Consider the following 18216-nt stretch of genomic DNA (forward strand, 5'->3'; position numbering starts at 1 on the left):
AAGTCCCCTCCCCGACAAAAATATATTTGAAAAGTGCTGATACAAATTAATGGCGTTAAACCTGTCTTACCATTCAGTACCATATATGAAAAAATCACTTTTTCCGGCGTTACCGCTGCTTCACGTATATCGGCGTTACCTCATAAAAATGACTTGCATCCCATTTTATCAGCTTATTTCATTTTTTTATATCACCAGAAGTTTAGTAAATGTCACTTGCCTACATATAATCGAAATTATACGGTATAATATGCATTGTTGTACTTATATGAGTCGACAAAAAGCTAAAATCTCGCTCAAAACGGTAGTCAAGTTATCATTTTCACGAATGATCTTGAAAAGTAAACAATTACGTAGAAATAATCAAAGTTATACACACCGTATAATCAAATGGGCAGACAGCAGTTCAAGCGTCGACTGCTGTACCGGTATATACATGTCGGCGCAGGAAACACAATTAACGCACGGTAAGTATTCATCTATTTTTAACATATCCAAACTATGTTCGAGTAAATAAGAATTCATAGTCAACATCCGAAGGAGCATGCTAACACATTTCTGGCCCTGTGCAAGCTTTACTTCACATGAATTTTGACTGAAAATAACATCACTATCCGATGAGATGCGGCATTTTTTTAAAGTCACAAAAACTTATATTTTCTCGTGATAATAAATCATTTTATCATACGATTGGTAAATGTCAACATTTCGTCATTTAATATTCCAAACCATACCTTCAAAACTGCTTTTCTGTTAAAGTTATAGGGTATGTAAGTTTGAGTGTCATCAAAAGTTTAGTAACGTCATTAGCCGTTTGCATCTTTAATGATAACATCGACATCCATTCATCAGCAGGAATGAATAACGCTGAATGCCATTCAAGGAAACAATTTTCAGCGCCTTTGTGCTACAGTAACTAGGAAGAGTTAAACTTGTTTTGTTCATTTGAAATATTACTTAATCCATGATATTCGATCATTTATTATGACCATCTGATTATTCAATATGGTTTTTCGATAATTTAGTACGACCATCTGATCATGCACTATGATTTTCCGATAATTTAGTATGTCAGATCTTAACTTTTTCATATTCAAGGGATTTTGAAAATACTTGGCACAAATAGTTACAATAATAAGACGATATGTCATGCATAACACGTGCACCCCTACCTCAAAGGTCAAGGTCACAGTTAGAGGTCAAAGCTTATCATGATAAATGTTTTAATTCTGTGTTTCCGTGTTTCATTTTATTTCTTTAATAAATTTATTGTTGCATTTGCAGATCTAGCAATGATCATAAGTTTGGACTGAAAGTTCCGAGATCCGTTTCTCAATCTTTTGAAAAAGAAAAATTTTATGCTTCGTATAAAAATTCGCCGAGGCGGGGGATGTTGGTAACTCTGTTATAAATTCTTGTTTTTATTATCATTATTATTAGTATGTGTGAATGCAGACAGAACTTGTACCAAGCATTTCTCTGTTTATCTTTAACATAGGTATATAACAACTAGTATTATTTCCCTTAAACCTTTCCCTCCTGAGCATATTGAGAAAAATGGCCGTTTCATTAAAAAGCCTCCTGTTACAAGTTCAAACTGCTATGAAACTATGAAAAATGCTTCAATACTAATCAAACTTGGCACAGATGTTGACTGGACCATTGCCTTTGTAACGACATGCTCAGTCTTATATTTCATGTTACCATGGCAACGAGGGGACATCTCAAAATTGCCCCAAAAAAACAACAACACTATTTTGCGTTGATTTTTTCCATCAAAATTTTTTCAATGTGCTGCAACTTCTCAATGGATTGAGATAGAGTTAAAGGCCTTTCAGCGTTGGTTACAAACAACCTTATGATCGACCTTGTGTTATTTTTAGCCTCTCACAAGTCCAAAATTTTCTTGGCGATGAGGGGTACTGCCGCTCCCCTTCACCCTCCCCCCTTAAACAGAATGGGGCTCATCCCCCTTCTAGCAACCCCCGATGTACCTTTTTGATAGTGGGCGGCGCCGAAAAAGTGATCACGTTAACAGCGTTTGGGGCCTAAATAGGGTACTTTTTCAATGTTTGAGGCCTCAAAAAGGGGGGTCGAAAAGCCCTCAAAACACGTCTATATGAAGTAAGGGGTTAGCAAAAGAGATGAAAACCCTTGGAATTACCCAAAATCAAGTTTCCCATGTTAGCATGTAGCTTTAACATAATTTTGTAGAAAGTGTTGTTTTGTACCATTCTTATTTTTTTTAAATAGCAAAAAAATGATGAAAAACCTTGGAATTACCCAAAATCTAGTTTTTTCATGTTAACATGTGGCCTCTCATCTGGTTTTGGTAAAAAATTGTTGTTTTGTAGCATTTTTAATATTTCTAATTAAATGGACACTTAACAGTTAAGTTTTGTTTACCAAAATTAAAAAAAAAACACGGATATGTAGATGTTTTATTGAATGGAAGATTTACATCCTAAATACCACCTTCAATAGCTTCTTTGATAAGGTCTGTCTTCGAACTATCATCACATGACGTGAATTGTACCCAGGAATCAACGAGGACACTACATGCAATCTTGCCATCAACAGGGTTGTAATCCTCGAAGAATTTTTTATTTAAAGCATTGTTGTTGTGACTACATGCCTTCATCATGTTTACGAACTCCTCCTCGGAAACAGAACCTTCTCCACTGACATCGACAAGATTAAAGAACGCAGTATACGCTTTTCTCACTTCCTCAACAAATTTTTGTTTGTTTGTCGTGTAATCCTGGATGTTCATTGCAACAAAAGTTTGCTCGTTGATCGGTTCTTTACCTCTGAACACTATATCGTCCCATATTTTGTCAAGGTTAACTTGCAATTGCTTACGCCTGTCATCATCTAAATGACTCAATGTAGCCAAGGTGTCCCTGCAAATAAATCATTCAATTATTTATAAAAAGAAGTGGAGGTTTAAAAAAGCAAATGGTTTACCAGAGGTAAAAGTAATTTAAAATAAGCTCAAAATTATACCCTAATTACAACTTAAAACGCTGAATGCCACTGAGAGAATTGAAGTATATTATAAATAAATCAGTAAATTTACTCTTCTTGTTTGACGTCGGCTCTAGAGATCGTTCCCTTACGCTTTATATCAATAGATCGGAACCAAAGTTTCCATTTGTTGATTATATAATCGTTAGCCATTTTTTCTGAAAATATAAAAAAAACAATTTGTTTTTAATCTCTATTTTGTTAACCCTTAATATGTCTATATTGAATCATTTCATTTATTGTTTTTAATCGATTAATATAAAGTCAGAAATGTTTTGTTTTTTTCCGAAAATATTTTTTTTTTCTTTAAAGGAACTGTAAATATACATAATTTATCATATATTCGAGTAAAGGTTTTGTTTATCATACAGGCTAATCATGTATGCTTGATGATGAAGTAAAGGTATAAATAAATAATAAAATACAAAAAAATCAATTCTATTATTTATCTTATATCACGTACACTGCCTCACCAGTCTTTTTAAATAATAGGGTGTATTTAATCATGGCTGGCTTTCGAATCTGAAAAGGCCTGAAGAGGGCGGGACGGTGGCGGTTGTCACGCGCTTAAACTGAACAGGTCCAATGCCGACTAACACCCCAGTTACACAGAGCCATCCGTGATTGATCTGTAGTTTTTTTTAGCCAAATTATGGAGTGAACCGATGACAACGTATTTAACACCGATATAACCTATTGGTCACCTGTTTTCCACCTATCAACTGCTATTGGGGAAAGATAAGTTTCATCGGTGAAAAATTACCGATTGGGATTTTTAAACACGTTTAAAATTCTCGATCGGTGAAAATATTTTAAAAATAACCGACAGCAACCTATATCACGAGATATGCAAGCTCTTAATCACCGATATCGCCGATCGGACAAAGATAACCAAATATGAATCACCGGCCATATCTGACGGAAAGTGTTTAACCACTGATGACTAGCTATCAAACACCGATTAATCAGCGTTACGCCCGATTTAGCTCCGATTTACAAACGATAAAAACCAAAAGTATTTCAGCATTTAATCATCAACCCATTCCCGTTTGAGTTTGCTTTCTATCACCGATGGCCGTTTACACAGAAAACCAGAAATAAAATCACGCATGACAACCGATCATAACAGCGAGTAAATTTAAAATATAATGACCGATTGGGGATCGACCGTCTGTGTAACTGTGCCCTAACACCATAGTTACACAGAGCCATCGGTGATTGATCGGTAGTTTTTTTTAGCCAAATTATGGAGTGAACCGATGACAACGTATTTAACACCGATATCACCTATTGGTCACCTGTTTTCCACCTATCAACTGCTATTGGGGAAAGATAAGTTTCATCGGTGAAAAATTACCGATTGGGATTTTTAAACATGTTTAAAATTCTCGATCGGTGAAAATATTTTACAAATAACCGACAGCAACCTATATCACGAGGTACGCAAGCTTTTAATCACCGATATCGCCGATCGGACAAAGATAACCAAATATGAATCACCGGCCAAATCTGACGGAAAGTGTTTATAGTATGATAAGGAATGTGTCGACCATAAGATACTTTATAAACGCGCGTTGCACAATTATAACAGTAACCAGTCCGAAATAAATAGAATTGAACTTTGCAAACAGCGTAAAACGTATAAATATATAGTGCGCAAGAAAAAACGCGCTTACAAATTGAAAGAAGGTAGGAAGCTTTCGCAGTTAAGAAAAAGTAAACCGCGTGAGTTTTGGAAATATTTTAAATCTAATAATCAGTCATGTCAAAATGATATAACAGTAGAGCATTTTAAAAATTATTTTTCAGATTTGTTTAATAATATTCCGACAACTGTTATAAATGAGGTTGAAAATCGATAATGATGATTTAAATTTACATGATCCTACATACGGTGAGCTTAACTTACCTATCACACTAGGGGCTGCAGTCAAGCGACTCGGCCGAAACAAATCGCCATGTCCCAGTGACAATATTTTAAATGAATACTTAATCGAATCGATTGATATCATTGGAGGCCATCTAACAGATCTTTTTAATATTGTTTTTAATTCAGGTTATTTCCCAGATATATGGGCACAAGGTTATATAATACCGATCCACAAAAAGGGAAGTAAAAATGACCTTAACAACTATAGGGGCATTACACTTTTGAGTAACCTTGGAAAATTATTCACTGGTGTGTTAACAGCTAGGGTTGAGAAATGGTTCGGAAGTTATAATATTCTATCTGACGCCCAGTTCGGTTTCAGAAAGGGTCACAGCACTGTAGATGCTATATTTGCATTACATAACCTCATAGAACATGTTATTTCGCAAGGGTCACGTTTGCCATGTGCATTTGTAGATCTACAAAAGGCTTTTGACTCCGTTTATCGACAGGCACTGTGGTTTAAATTGTATCTTCTTGGGTTGGATGGAAAACTTTTAAAAATGTTTAGGTCTATGTATAATATAGTTAAGTCTTAGTGTTAAACATTCTGATTCCTATTCTGACTTTTTCAATATTTCCATTGGATTGAGGCAAGGCCTAAATAATTCGCCAGTCATGTTTGCCCTTTTTCTTGAAGACTTGGAACTTTTCCTGCAAGGATCCATTAAATCAGGTTTATCTATTTATGATATGTGCCTTATCATACTGCTATTCGCCGATGATATGGCAATTATTGGCCATTCTGTTGAAGATTTGCAGGCCAGTTTAGACAAATTATACGAGTACTGCCAGTACTGGGGCCTACAAGTCAACACATCTAAGACCAAGATAGTGGTGTTTCGTCGTAGGGGTTGGCTAAAATGTAATGAGCGCTGGCATTTCAATAATGTGCCTCTAGAAATAGTTAATGACTTCAACTACCTAGGGGTGGTGTTTAATTATACCGGCTCATTCGTATTAAATAACCAGTACATAGTCGGAAAGGCCTTTAAAGCCTCAAATATACTGCTAAATAATATAAAACAATATGAACTTAGCCCTTCGATATCGCTTCAATTGTTTGATGCTTTTGTGGGATCTATCTTAAACTATGCATGCCCGGTTTGGGGCTTCACTAAGTCCAAAGAGTTAGAACGTGTACATCTCAAATACTGTAAAACGATTTTGGGCGTTAAATTAAGTACAAGTAACGGTCTACGGGGAATTAGGGAGGTATCCGTTATTTATCATTAGGTACACACATATAATAAAGTATTGGTTTAAATTACTGAATACGGATACCATTATATTAAAATGCATTTACGAAAATGCCCGTGACAAATGTGAAAATGGCACAAATAACTGGCCATGTAAAATTAAAAAACTGCTTGCGGTACTTGGTTTTGCCGAAATATGGAATTTTCCCGATAGTGTATTGTAAAAACAGTTCTTACCTGTTTTTAAACAAAGACTTATCGATTGTTATTTACAAGAATGGCGTGCAGATGTATCTAGTAATGGTGTGCTCAGTCATCTATATTCATATGTAAAAGATCAGTTCTGTTATGAATTATATTTAGATAAGATTAATTGTAAATCATTTAGAGGCGCTCTTACACGCCTTCGAGTTTCCTCCCACAGACTTAGAATTGAGTCCGGAAGGTATGGTCGAGGCCGTGTAGAACGCCACGAAAGAACTTGTCAATTCTGTGATGCTAACGAACTCGAAGACGAATATCATTTTGTTTTAAAATGCAGTGCTTATGAAAATCTACGTAGTCAATATATTAAGCGATATTTTTACATTAAGCCTAGTATGGCCAAATTTATAGAACTACTACAATCGAAAAGTCATAAAGTACTTACAAACTTATGTTATTATTTAAAAAAGGCAAACATCAAACGAAATGATTACTTCAGAAATCTTCAATAGTATTATGATGCAGTTTTGATTATATATACCTTGATGTTTTTTCAGTATATTATTATATAAATAATTTATCAAACAAATTCGATTAAAAGCGAAGTTATAGTTTGTTCTCCGCTTAAATTTAGTACTCTTCATTATTCATTTACAGAAGTAATTTAAAGAAATGGATATATAATTGATTAAATTAATGGAGTTTTGTCAGTGTATGTAATGTATCACATTGTATGTATTAAATATCCTATTGCTCAGTATTGTATTGATTTGTTTTTTCTTTATGTGTAATTGTAAAATATGTGACCTATAATTATATTTAAAAATGTTTGTATAACGATGTACCTATGTGTGTACAAGTTATGAAATAAACTCTGTTCTGTTCTGTAAAACCTTGCTCTTGTAAGTTCTTGTTTATACAAGTCATTTTTATGTAAATAATATTTCTTGCGGCTGAATGGTGCTTCGCAGTGAGGCCCAAATCAGGGTATGTTTATTAGAGAATTGTTTGAGTGTAATAAATTGCTATTTTTGGATGGAATATGGAAATGTATCAAAAGCAGCATCATTAAAGACACTTGATATTTTCTGAGCAATACTATTGATTGCTTTGTGGGTCACATTGCTTGTATTGTCCAACAACATTGACCTGGCACTCTAACATGTCTTACATTTGACCATGTAGTCGGTATATTCAGTTAACGTTACTAACTTCCTGTAAATCGATATGAATGTAAATATCGAATTGTTAAAATGGTGTGAATTAAAAGTCCATCTTAGCGCAGTTGGTAAATTGTTTTAACTTCACTTGAAGAATGCAGACGCAGGTTTAGTTGACTTGAAAAAATTTCATATTTTGTTTAAAGGAAGAGTAACTGATGTTTTTAAACAAAAATGGGAACGTAAGTTATCTACCAGTGAAGTATCGTATGGATATATTAAAAATATTTTTGAATTTTAATCTTATATAGACATTTTACCTAAAAAGTTTAGAATTGCTACATCCAGACTGCGTTTATCATTGAAACAGGCCGATATGCGTCAAATAGAATAGACCGCAATCAAAGAAAATGCTTACTTTGTAAAAGAAACGATATAGAGGATGATTATCATTTTGTAATCATTTGCCCGTTTTACGATGAATTAAGAAGGATTTTTATAAAATCTTATTATTACAGACATCCAAGTGTTTACAAATTTGTAGAATTGATGCAATCTAGGAATTTTCAAATAGTAAAGAATCTCGGTAATTTTTTGTATAAAGCTTTTTCTGTTAGAGCGAGTCAAATTGTTTAGTTTTTTCACATCATTTATACTATCTACTAGTAAATGTTATTCCCATATTGAACTTTAATTCAGTTTCAGTTTCAGTTTTTATTTGGCAAATCGGCATATTTAACATACCTTTGGCCAATTTAACAAATACAAATGACGAATATGGCCTTAATAAATCTAGGTTGTGTATAATTTTTGTATTCACAAACTGAATTGCAACTGTATTCACATACCCATCCTCCTCCGTGTGATAAATATTATTATTACCGTGGCGTGCGTGTGTGTTAGTGTGCGTGCGTGCGTGTGTGTGTGTGTGCGTGTGCGTGCGCGTGTGTGTGCGCGTGTGTGTGTGTGTGTTTACTTATTCCCACTATGTTACGCACTAATTTCAATGTTCCTATGCATGTCATTGTCATGTGATTGTAAATTTGTATTATATATTATTTGTTATACGAAAAACTTGTAAAAGTTTAAGTTAATAAAGTATCTATCTATCTATCGTAATCTTGTAGGTTCGAATTCTATTACAGCACAGCAACTTTTTTTTTCATATTGAAATTACCAATTTATTTGTGTGTACCATCAGTGTAGTAATTGCCTTTATAGCGTGTATGCGCTAAATCACAAACGATTGCATAATGCCACAAAGAGAACCGTTGAAATATACTGTTATAAAATAATAAAAATATAATTGTGTATAAAAACACCACTTAAAAGGTTTTCTAAAACTAGGTGTAGTAATACTATTTCAAATTAATTCTTGCAAGTAAATTAAAAGCTAAAATAACGTGGTGTTGGTAAAGAATCGACCAGAAACCTTCAGATCGGTAGTCGGACATTTAGATACCAATACACCACACCACTCTGACAAGTGAAGTTAGCAAATATTATATTGATATAATCGATAGATACTGGTTATTGTTTATTCAAATGACCTTTACGAAAGTTAATGAAGTGCCAGGTCAATATTGTTGGACAATATCGATTGTTGTCAAAATATTATCATTTCAGTAATATACATATTCACATTTTCAGTAAGAATTTTATATATTACAATAAATTTCTACAATAAAAATATTTAACTCAAAAATGAGCATAGTGTATCTTTAATATGTTTTCAAATAATTGAGATGGTCTGTATTTAATTTATGTTTACACGTTCTTTTACTGTTTAAAAAGGTAAATAACTTACAATTAAAGCATGTAGTGAAACAATCCGTTAATTAGATCCAGTGCATTTTATCTGTTTCATTTATCTTTCTTAGTGTATATGAAAAGGCGAAACTAGGTTACGATTGCATGTACACACATATTAGTTTCTACAATTGGTTCAAGGTTGAATAAAAGTTAAGATTAATTTATTGTTTAATTTTATTATGCTTTATGCTTTTAAAACATCTTAACTATGATTTTATGATTAATTAAGCATCCTTCATTGTATGTTAACTTAATTCATCGTTTGAGTGTATATTTAAAAGATGTTTTATATTGTAATTTCTGTTACTGTAACAGTAGTATTTTTTCAAATGTATATATTTATGCACAGGAACGTGCACGTACGCATATAATCACTAGTTGATATGCAGATTTGACATTATGTTTCTATCTTGAAGCTTTTCCCCTATTTATCTATTAACAAAGTCATGTACATATGTATTGATAAACGCTGTCAGAGGAAAAATAAATAAAAAAGCCCAAGTGAAGCATTATATTTGTATTTGAAATATTTTGATACAAATGTTATCTTTGACCAAGATCATACATTATCAAAAATATATTGCATAATCATTTATTTGTGCTAGACTTTAGACTGATATTTATCAGCATAAGGCTACACAGTGTGAGTGAAACATGAGTTAATTACAATACAATACAATACAATACAATACAATATTTTTCTTACTGTACGGCCTAATGCTTACATGATTTGTACTAAATGAGTACATGATGTACATTATGTATGACGGAATAAGTATATGATGTTATTAAGGGAGTGATCAATGAACATATCATTGTGCAAGATGTGTCACAGACAGACGACCTTGCAATAGGTATGTGACTGTAATTATATGACAGCACAAGATGCTTGACCTTTTGGAGCTTTTTTATTTCTTGTGTACTTTTGTAGTTTCCAAAAAAGCACATTGCCAATTTCCTAACCTTATTTTTCCTTCGATTGTTTTTACGCAATAAGTCTAGTTTTTTTGTATGGAAGTCAAAATATTGAAATAGTTTATTTAGAACATAAGAGATACTTATAATCTGAGGAAAATAGCGCTGAATATAAAATATTTAAGAATAAAGAGATAAAGGGAGCAAGATGCAATTAAAGCTTTAAATTGCAACAAGTTGATAAAAATATTTAAAAATTGAGAAAACTAGCATTTTGGGCTTAAATGAGATGTATGAAGTATACCAGGACCCGATAGACCTGAGAGCTCTACTTAAGTCAGCTTACTGTGTATTTTTTAATAGTAACCACAAAAGGATACCTGTATACTTGCTGTTTACAGAAAATAAAATGAAAATTTGGCTTCCATTGTTAGAAAAGGAAGTGTCAAATTTGAAATATTAACAAACGAAAAGAAGCACTTATTCGTATATCGAAATGAAAACTGGTCAATTTATATCATTAAATTTCATATTTCTGTCATCACTACACTCACGTCGGTTCCACGGTGTTTACAAATTATTGCAAGTGCAAGATATTGAGAATGGAAAATATAACTGAGATATTGTACATATGCTGGTCGATTTTATAATATGGACTAAAAGGTAGTGGAATAAAACTGTCGAAATATATATTACTACAAGATGTCAGTCTTTGTCGTGTAGCGCAGTACTAGTTCTTCTTGCTTGGGTTTGAATTCGTTATGCATTCATACAAAATTACTTCTATTTCTATAAGCACAACATTCTTACTATCTTGGCTCAGTGGTCCTGGACATGTGTTTAATTTGCTTGTAGGAACGTGGTTGCGATAGTGAGTCCCATGTGATCAGGATTTAAGACTTGGGGGTTTTCCCGGAATCCCTGCATCTGAACTTTGTATAAAAAACAGGTAGGTTACTGTAAAAAGAAAAACAATTGAAATGGTTTGTAACTTTTAAAAAAAAGTATCTACGTCATCATAAATGATGAATTTTTCAACCTTTCTAGCTTATAACAAGTAATGACTACTAGACTATGTCAAATGTAAGGCCAGAATGTTTGCTGGTGACACTTATTTGATATATGACCGTCCATTCAATACATTACAGCATATCTGTGTACAGGGGGGAGACCGCCAAGAATTTGAAATATTTGGAAACATCATCCGAAGGACTATAAGACTCCCTACTGCTATCGGTTAAAATCAAGCCTGGCATTGGTAACCCTGTTAATATGCCGATAATACGATTGCTTTTTTAGGTTTACCCTCCGTCCGTCTGTCCGTCCGTCTGTCCGTCCGTCCGTCTGTCTGTCCGTCCGTCAGTCCGTCCATCCACAAAACTGGATCCCGCGATAACGCAAAAAGTACTTAAAATAATTTTATGATATATGGATAGATGGCAGTATGGAGATTATGCACGTCTTTCTCTTTTGTTCCTATGTTGAAAATTCTGGTTGCTATGGCAACAAATAGCCTGAATTTCAAGATTTCTGATTTTAATTTTTCAGCTTTTTTACAATAAGTTCCTTATTTCTTAAGGTGTTTACTTCAAACATTAAATATAAGTTTCTGGTCATCAACCACATCATATGTGACAAGGCTTACAACTTTAGCACAAAAATTATCAGTATTACCTCCCTTGAACATAGAATTTTTATGGAAAAAAAAGTATAATTTCTTTATTTCCTAATATATCTACTTCAAACTTCATATATATGTTTCTTATTATCACTCAACATTTTTGAGAAGGTTAAATACTCTAGCAAGACTATTTCCAGAATTATGTCCCCCTTGAACTTAGATTTTTTACAAGAAATTGGTATTTTTTACTCCAACTTCTTCATTTCTTTTAGGATACTTTAAAATCCCACATCGTAATAATATGACACGGTTGTATAAACATAATTTCCTTACTAGGGCAGGGAAACTTAACACATTACTGTGATATAGACACACTTAGAACTCAAAAGATTTAAGTTCATTCATGTCATTCATTCACTGGTAAAATTGAACGGCCAATGGCCCATCAGAATGTTGCTGGGGTTCTAACCGGTAGGGGACTTATGGATTGCTTGCAATACTATGATAATTGCTTGTTTACTTTTAACTTCCCTACCCCTTTCGGTAAATTGTAAAACGTATGACTATTATTACAACAACTGCGTCAATAAATTGATTTTTAGTTTCCTTATGTGCAAATTTAAGCTTAACTGGTGGCGGAAGACCTCGGGTGTCCATCCGTGCATTGTTTAAATCGTGAGAGAGCACCTGCGTAGAACCACCTTTTCGTTAGCTAGGTGGAAAAACTTTCCCAAATGAAAGGATCCGCGAAGTCCCTGTCGGGAATCGGACGCGACAATTTGTTTGGAGTTGACGACCTTAACTACTTGGCCACAGACCTCCAAGTATAATAGGTTTTAATAGGGTCTTTTAAAGTTACTGATTTTGTCCACATGTGCATGGTTAACTCAACCAGGGAAGACATTTTAGCTTAGTGTCTTACCAGGCTCAACTGACGCAGAAGAGTGTACAGTTGTGTTTCATTTAAAATGTAACTTCAATAATTTCACTTCAATCTTAAAGACTATTACAATTTATGAGATATATGCACATACAGAAAAAAAAAGAAACGGAACAATAGTTAAGAAAAAAAATCATATATAATTATAGCTAAAATCGCCCAAACTTTTAGCCGTAGCAACACACAATTATCAAGGATTGAAAGGGGAGATTACTGGCAGATGATTTATCTACTCATGCGGGACACCTTGCCTTTATTCGAAGTTTGACAGATAGGGCCAATAACCACTTTGATCTGTTATTTACTTTTTTACTGAGAATCAATAGTTAAATTTGCTTCATAATAAAAAAAAAAAACACAAAAAAAAAAAAAAAAAAAACAATTTTTTAAAAACGTTTTTATAATTTTTTAAAAGTTTTAATGGAACTATATGGCATTTATTGATTAGTATTACATGTTATAATATCATTGACAACATTTTAAGTGTTGCGAGTAATATTCGTTTTAAATGATTTGATCTAATTTTATACTGCAAAATCATTTGATCGTTCGATTATTATAGCCATATAGGCGTCGGCGCCGAAGCTCAACGCCCCTTATGGAATGAGAAAGGACAATTGCAACCTCTCGGGCCTTTTCGTCGGTCATAATAGCTGATCATTCCGATTGGATTATCAAAAATGAAATGTCGCGATATGTACAATGAATAGCGGACTATATATAATAACTGGAGAATTTCGCAATGCAAACATATTCAAATGAAATTATCTTATTCATCAATTAATCTTCGGTTTTTTATTAGTATACAGTGGGTTATTAAATATTGCTTACCTATTTATAGAATGATGACTTTAACATTGCTTTTCTTGTTTTCGCTTGTTATATGTTTTTTAGAACTGACTGCCATCGTGATAAAATATATTTTTACCATTAATATCATAGATTTTGAAAGCTGGAGTAAAAGATGAAATGGTGTAATATTTTGTTGTTCGGACTTTTCCTAGGTAACATTGTACAAGTGTCGTGTGTTACTGCAGCTTCCTTCAGAAATCTGTCACCTCCTGAGACTGCGTTACATTGTACTTCGAATTATTTATCGGAATTTTCTATAAACCAGTGTAATATTAAATGGTCTATTCGATTTGGTTGTGATTCTATCTGGTATAAAACTGTTATAAATATGTGCAAGCTTTACATTAGCACTGACCTCGTCTGGTTATTGACTTCTAATCCAGTTATCTCTCTGGCGAGGTTCGATCCTCGGGAGATGCTTTAGTAGTTTAGAACAGAGGAAGGTAGTCTAGTACTGGTGTTACTCAACAGGAACGATGGTTAGGAAACTACCCTCCTATATGAACGGAGAGTCGGTGGTTGCAACAGTAGTCCGTGACCGCTATGAAGAGTAACTGGTTGCTATGGAAGTCATTGGTTGCTAGGGAAAGTCAATGGTCGCTATGAAAGTCATTGGTTGCTAAGATGGTTAACTGGTTGCTATGGAAAGCCAGCGGACGCTAGGGAGAGGTTATGGCTGTTGTGAAAAGTCAGCGATCGTTAGGGTGCTTTAGAAGTCTATGGTAACCATGGGAAGTCACTGCATGTTATGCGAGACACTGGTTGCTGTAGGGAGTTGGTGGTTGCAACGGTAGTCGGTGGTCGCTATGAAATGTAACTAGTTGCTAGGAAAGTCATTGGTTGCTAGGGAAAGTCATTGGTTGCTAGGGAAGTCATCGGTTGCTAGGGAAAGTCAATGGTCGCTCTGGAAAATATTGGTTGCTAAGGTGGTTAACTGGTTGCTATTGAAAGCCAGTGGTCGCAATGGAGAGGTTATGGCTGTTGTGGAATGTCAGCGCTCGCTAGGGGAAGTCAGTTGTTGCTAAGATGGTAAACTTTTTGCTATGGAAAGCCAGCTGTCGCTATGGAGAGGTAATGGCTGTTGTGGAAAGTCAACGATTGTTAGGGGGAGTCAGTGATTGCTGTGGGAAATCACTGATAGTCACGGACAGTCAATGGGTGCTTAAGAAGTCTATGGTAACCACGGAAAGTCACTGCATGCTATGCGAGACACTGGTTGCTGTGGGGAGTCGGTGGTTGCAACGGTAGTCCGTGGTCGCTATGAAGAGTCACTAGTTGCTAGGGAAGTCATTAGTTGCTAGGGATAATCAATGGTCGCTCTTGAAGTCATTGGTTGCTAAGGTGGTTAACTTGTTGCTATGGAAAGCCAGTGGTAACTATGGAGAGGTTATGGCTGTTGTGGAAAGTCAGCGGCCGTTAGGGAAAGTCAATAGCTGCTGGTGGAAGTCACTAATAGTCACGGACAGTCACTGGATGCTTAAGCAGTCTATGGTGACCATGGGAAGTCACTGCATGCTATGCGAGACACTGGTTGGTGTGGGGAGTCGGTGGTTGCAACGTTAGTCCGTGGTTGCTATAAAGTGTCACTGGTTGCGAGGGAAGTCATTGGTTAATAAGGTGGTTAACTGGTTGCTATGGAAGGCCAGTGGTCGCTATGGAGAGGTAAGGGCTGCTGCGGAAAGACAGCGGTCGCTAGGGGAAGTCAGTGATTGCTGTGGGAAGTCACTGGTAGTAAAGGACAGTCAATGGGTGCTTAAGAAGTCTATGCTGACCATGGGAAGTCACTGCATGCTATTCGAGACACTGGTTGCTGTTGGGAGTCGGTGGTTGCAACGGTAGTCCGTGGTCGCTATGAAGTGTCACTGATTGCTAGGGAAGTCATTGGTTGCTAGGGAAAGTCAATGGTCGCTCTGGAAGTCATTGGTTGCTATGTGGTTAACTGGTTGCTATTGAAAGCCAGCGGTCGCTATGAAGAGGTTAGGGCTGCTGTGGAACGTCAGCGGTTGCTGGGAGATGTCAGTGGTTGCTGTGGGAAGTCACTGATTGTCGGGGACAGTCACTGGGTGCTTAAGAAGTCTAAGGTTACCATGGTGCCAGATACTGGTCACTGTGGGGAGTAAGTGGTTCCAACAGAGTCCGTCGTCGCTATGAAGTGTCACTGGTTGCTATGGAAGTCATTGGTTGCTAGGAAAAGTCAGCGGTTGCTATGGAGGTCATTGGTTGCAGGTGGTTCACTGTTTGCTTTGGAAAGCTAGCTGCCGCTATGGAGAGGTTATGGCTGTTGTGGAAAGTCAGCGGTCGCTATGGGAAGTCAATGGTTGCTGCGGGAAGTCACTGATAGTCACGGACAGTCACTGGGTGCTTAAGAAGTCTATGGTGGCCATGGGAAGTCACTGCTTGCTATGCGAGACACTGGTCGCTTTGGGGAGACAGTGGTTCCAACGGTAGTCCGTGGTCGCTATGAAGAGTCACTGGTTGCTATGGAAGTCAATTATCGCTAAGAAAAGTCACCGGTTGCTATGGAAGTCATTGGTTGCTAAGGTGGTTCACTGGTTGCTATGGAAAGCCAGCGGTCGCTATGGAGAGGTTATGGCTGTTGTGGAAAGTCAGCGGACTTCTCACTTTCGTTTTACTTGGGCTAGGGCTTAGACACTTACATTTCTGTAAAGGGGACCCTTCAAGCTCGTACAAAATCGAATCCGCAGTGAAATCGGACGAGCGTGTCGAAGCAGTGGACTTCGGCGCCTTGTGTTTTTTTTTCGCACGTTTACATTAAGTGTGTGTAATCACATTTAACGAGCCGCGCGTGTGGACTTCTCACTTTCGTTTTACTTGGGCTAGGGCTTAGACACTTACATTTCTGTAAAGGGGACCATTTAAGCTTATAAAAAATCGAATCCGCAACGGAATCGGACGAAAGGTGTCGAAGCACTAGCTATTGACGTTTTTTTGTTTTTTAACGCACATTTACATATTGATAAAGACGTTACAACATTAAACGGGCCTCGCGTGCATTCTTCTCACGGCCGTTATACTTGGGCTAGGGCTTAGACACTTACATTTCTGTAAAAAGGACACTTCCAGATCGTACGAAATTGAATGCGCAGTGAAATCGGACGAGCAATGTCGAAGCAGTGGCCTCCGGCGCCTTTTTTTATTTTACGCACGTTTACATTAGGTGTGTGTAACAACATTTAACGAGCTGCGCGTGCAGACTTCTCACGGTCGTTTTACTTGGGCTAGGGCTTAGAAACTTACATTCCGGAAACGGGGACCCTTCAAGCTCGTACAAAATTGAATCCGTAATGAAATCGGACGAGCGGTGTCGAAGCAGTGGACTCCACGCCTTGTATTTTTATTTTACGCACGTTTACATTAAGTGTGTGTAACCACATTTACCGGCCACCGCGTGCAGACTTCTCACGATCGTTGTAATTGAGCTAGAGTTAAGACACTTACATTTCTGTTAAGGGCACTCTTCAGGCTTGTACAAAATCGAATCCGCAACGGAATCGGACGGAAGTTGTCAAAGCACTAGCTGTGGACGTTTTGTGTTTTTTTTTACACACATTTAGATATTGATAAGGTCATAAGAACGAAAATGCGCCTCGCGTACAGACTTCTCTCGGCTGTTATACTTGGGCTAAGGCTTGGACACTTGCTCGTACAATATCGAATCTGCAGTGAAATCGGACGAGCGGTGTCGAAGCAGTGGACTCCGGCGCTTTGTGTTTTTTTCCCACGTTTACATTAAGTGTGTGTAACCACATTTAACGAGCCGCGCGTGCGGACTTCTCACGGTCGTCTTAGGGTTTAGACATTTATATTTTTGTAAAGGGGACCCTTCAAGCTTGTAAAAAATCGAATCCGCAACGGAATCGGACGGAAGGTGTCAAAGAACTAGCTGTGGAGGTTTTGTGTTTTTTAACGCACATTTACATACTAGTATTGATAAAGACGTAACAACGAAAAACGGTCCTCACCTGCGGAATTTCTCACGGCCGTTATACTTAATTAAGTTTGGGGCTTGGACACATACAATTATGTAAAGGGGACCCTTTAAGCTCGTACAAAAACGAATCTGCAGTGAAATCGGACGAGCGGTGTTGAAGCAATGGACTCCGGCGCCTTGTGTTTTTTTACGCACGTTTACATTTAGTGTGTGTAACAACATTAACAGGGCCACGCGTGCGGACTTCTCACGGTCGTTTTACTAAGGCTAGGGCTACGACACTTACATTTTTGTATAGTTTACACTTCAGGCTTGTACAAAATTGAATCCGCAACGGAATCGGACGGAAGGTATCGAAGCACTAGCTGTGGACGTTTTGTGTTTTTTTTAACGCACATTTACATATTGATCAGGCGGTAATAACGCGCCGAGCTCTCAAGGTCGTTCCAGTGGGGCTAGAACTTTGAGACTTACATTGCTGTCAAGGGGACCCTCCACACTTGTAGAAAATTGCAATCGCAACGGAATCGGACTAATGGTGTCGAAGCATTGGCGGTGGGGGCGATGTGATTTTACGTACAATTCCATATTAATAAGTATGTAA

The 18216-nt window shown here is 36.4% G+C and overlaps 1 protein-coding gene across 1 annotated transcript; it reads right to left on the minus strand.

Moving 5' to 3' along the window:
• Positions 1 to 2427: 2427 nt before the first annotated feature.
• LOC132745860 (sarcoplasmic calcium-binding protein-like) lies at positions 2428 to 9590 on the minus strand. The gene is made up of 3 exons (XM_060734863.1): positions 9328 to 9590; positions 3080 to 3185; positions 2428 to 2903 (listed from the first exon to the last, which is right to left on the minus strand). The coding sequence occupies exons 2-3, from the start codon at positions 3178 to 3180 to the stop codon at positions 2465 to 2467; spliced, it is 540 nt and encodes a 179-aa protein (XP_060590846.1). The 5' UTR covers positions 3181 to 3185; positions 9328 to 9590; the 3' UTR covers positions 2428 to 2464.
• Positions 9591 to 18216: the final 8626 nt, after the last annotated feature.

The sequence above is a fragment of the Ruditapes philippinarum genome, unplaced genomic scaffold (genome assembly GCF_026571515.1).
Source record: "Ruditapes philippinarum isolate M1 unplaced genomic scaffold, ASM2657151v2 ctg5324_1_1_1_1, whole genome shotgun sequence".
In the NCBI taxonomy this organism is placed as follows: Eukaryota; Metazoa; Mollusca; class Bivalvia; order Venerida; family Veneridae; genus Ruditapes; species Ruditapes philippinarum.

Bases quoted from the DNA above. Each gene is read 5' to 3' on its own strand.
- LOC132745860 (XM_060734863.1), bottom strand. From the start codon at position 3,180: ATGGCTAACGATTATATAATCAACAAATGGAAACTTTGGTTCCGATCT. The intron at 2,904-3,079 runs GTAAATTTACTG...ATTTATTTGCAG, and splicing joins GCCGACGTCAAACAAGAAGA to GGACACCTTGGCTACATTGA.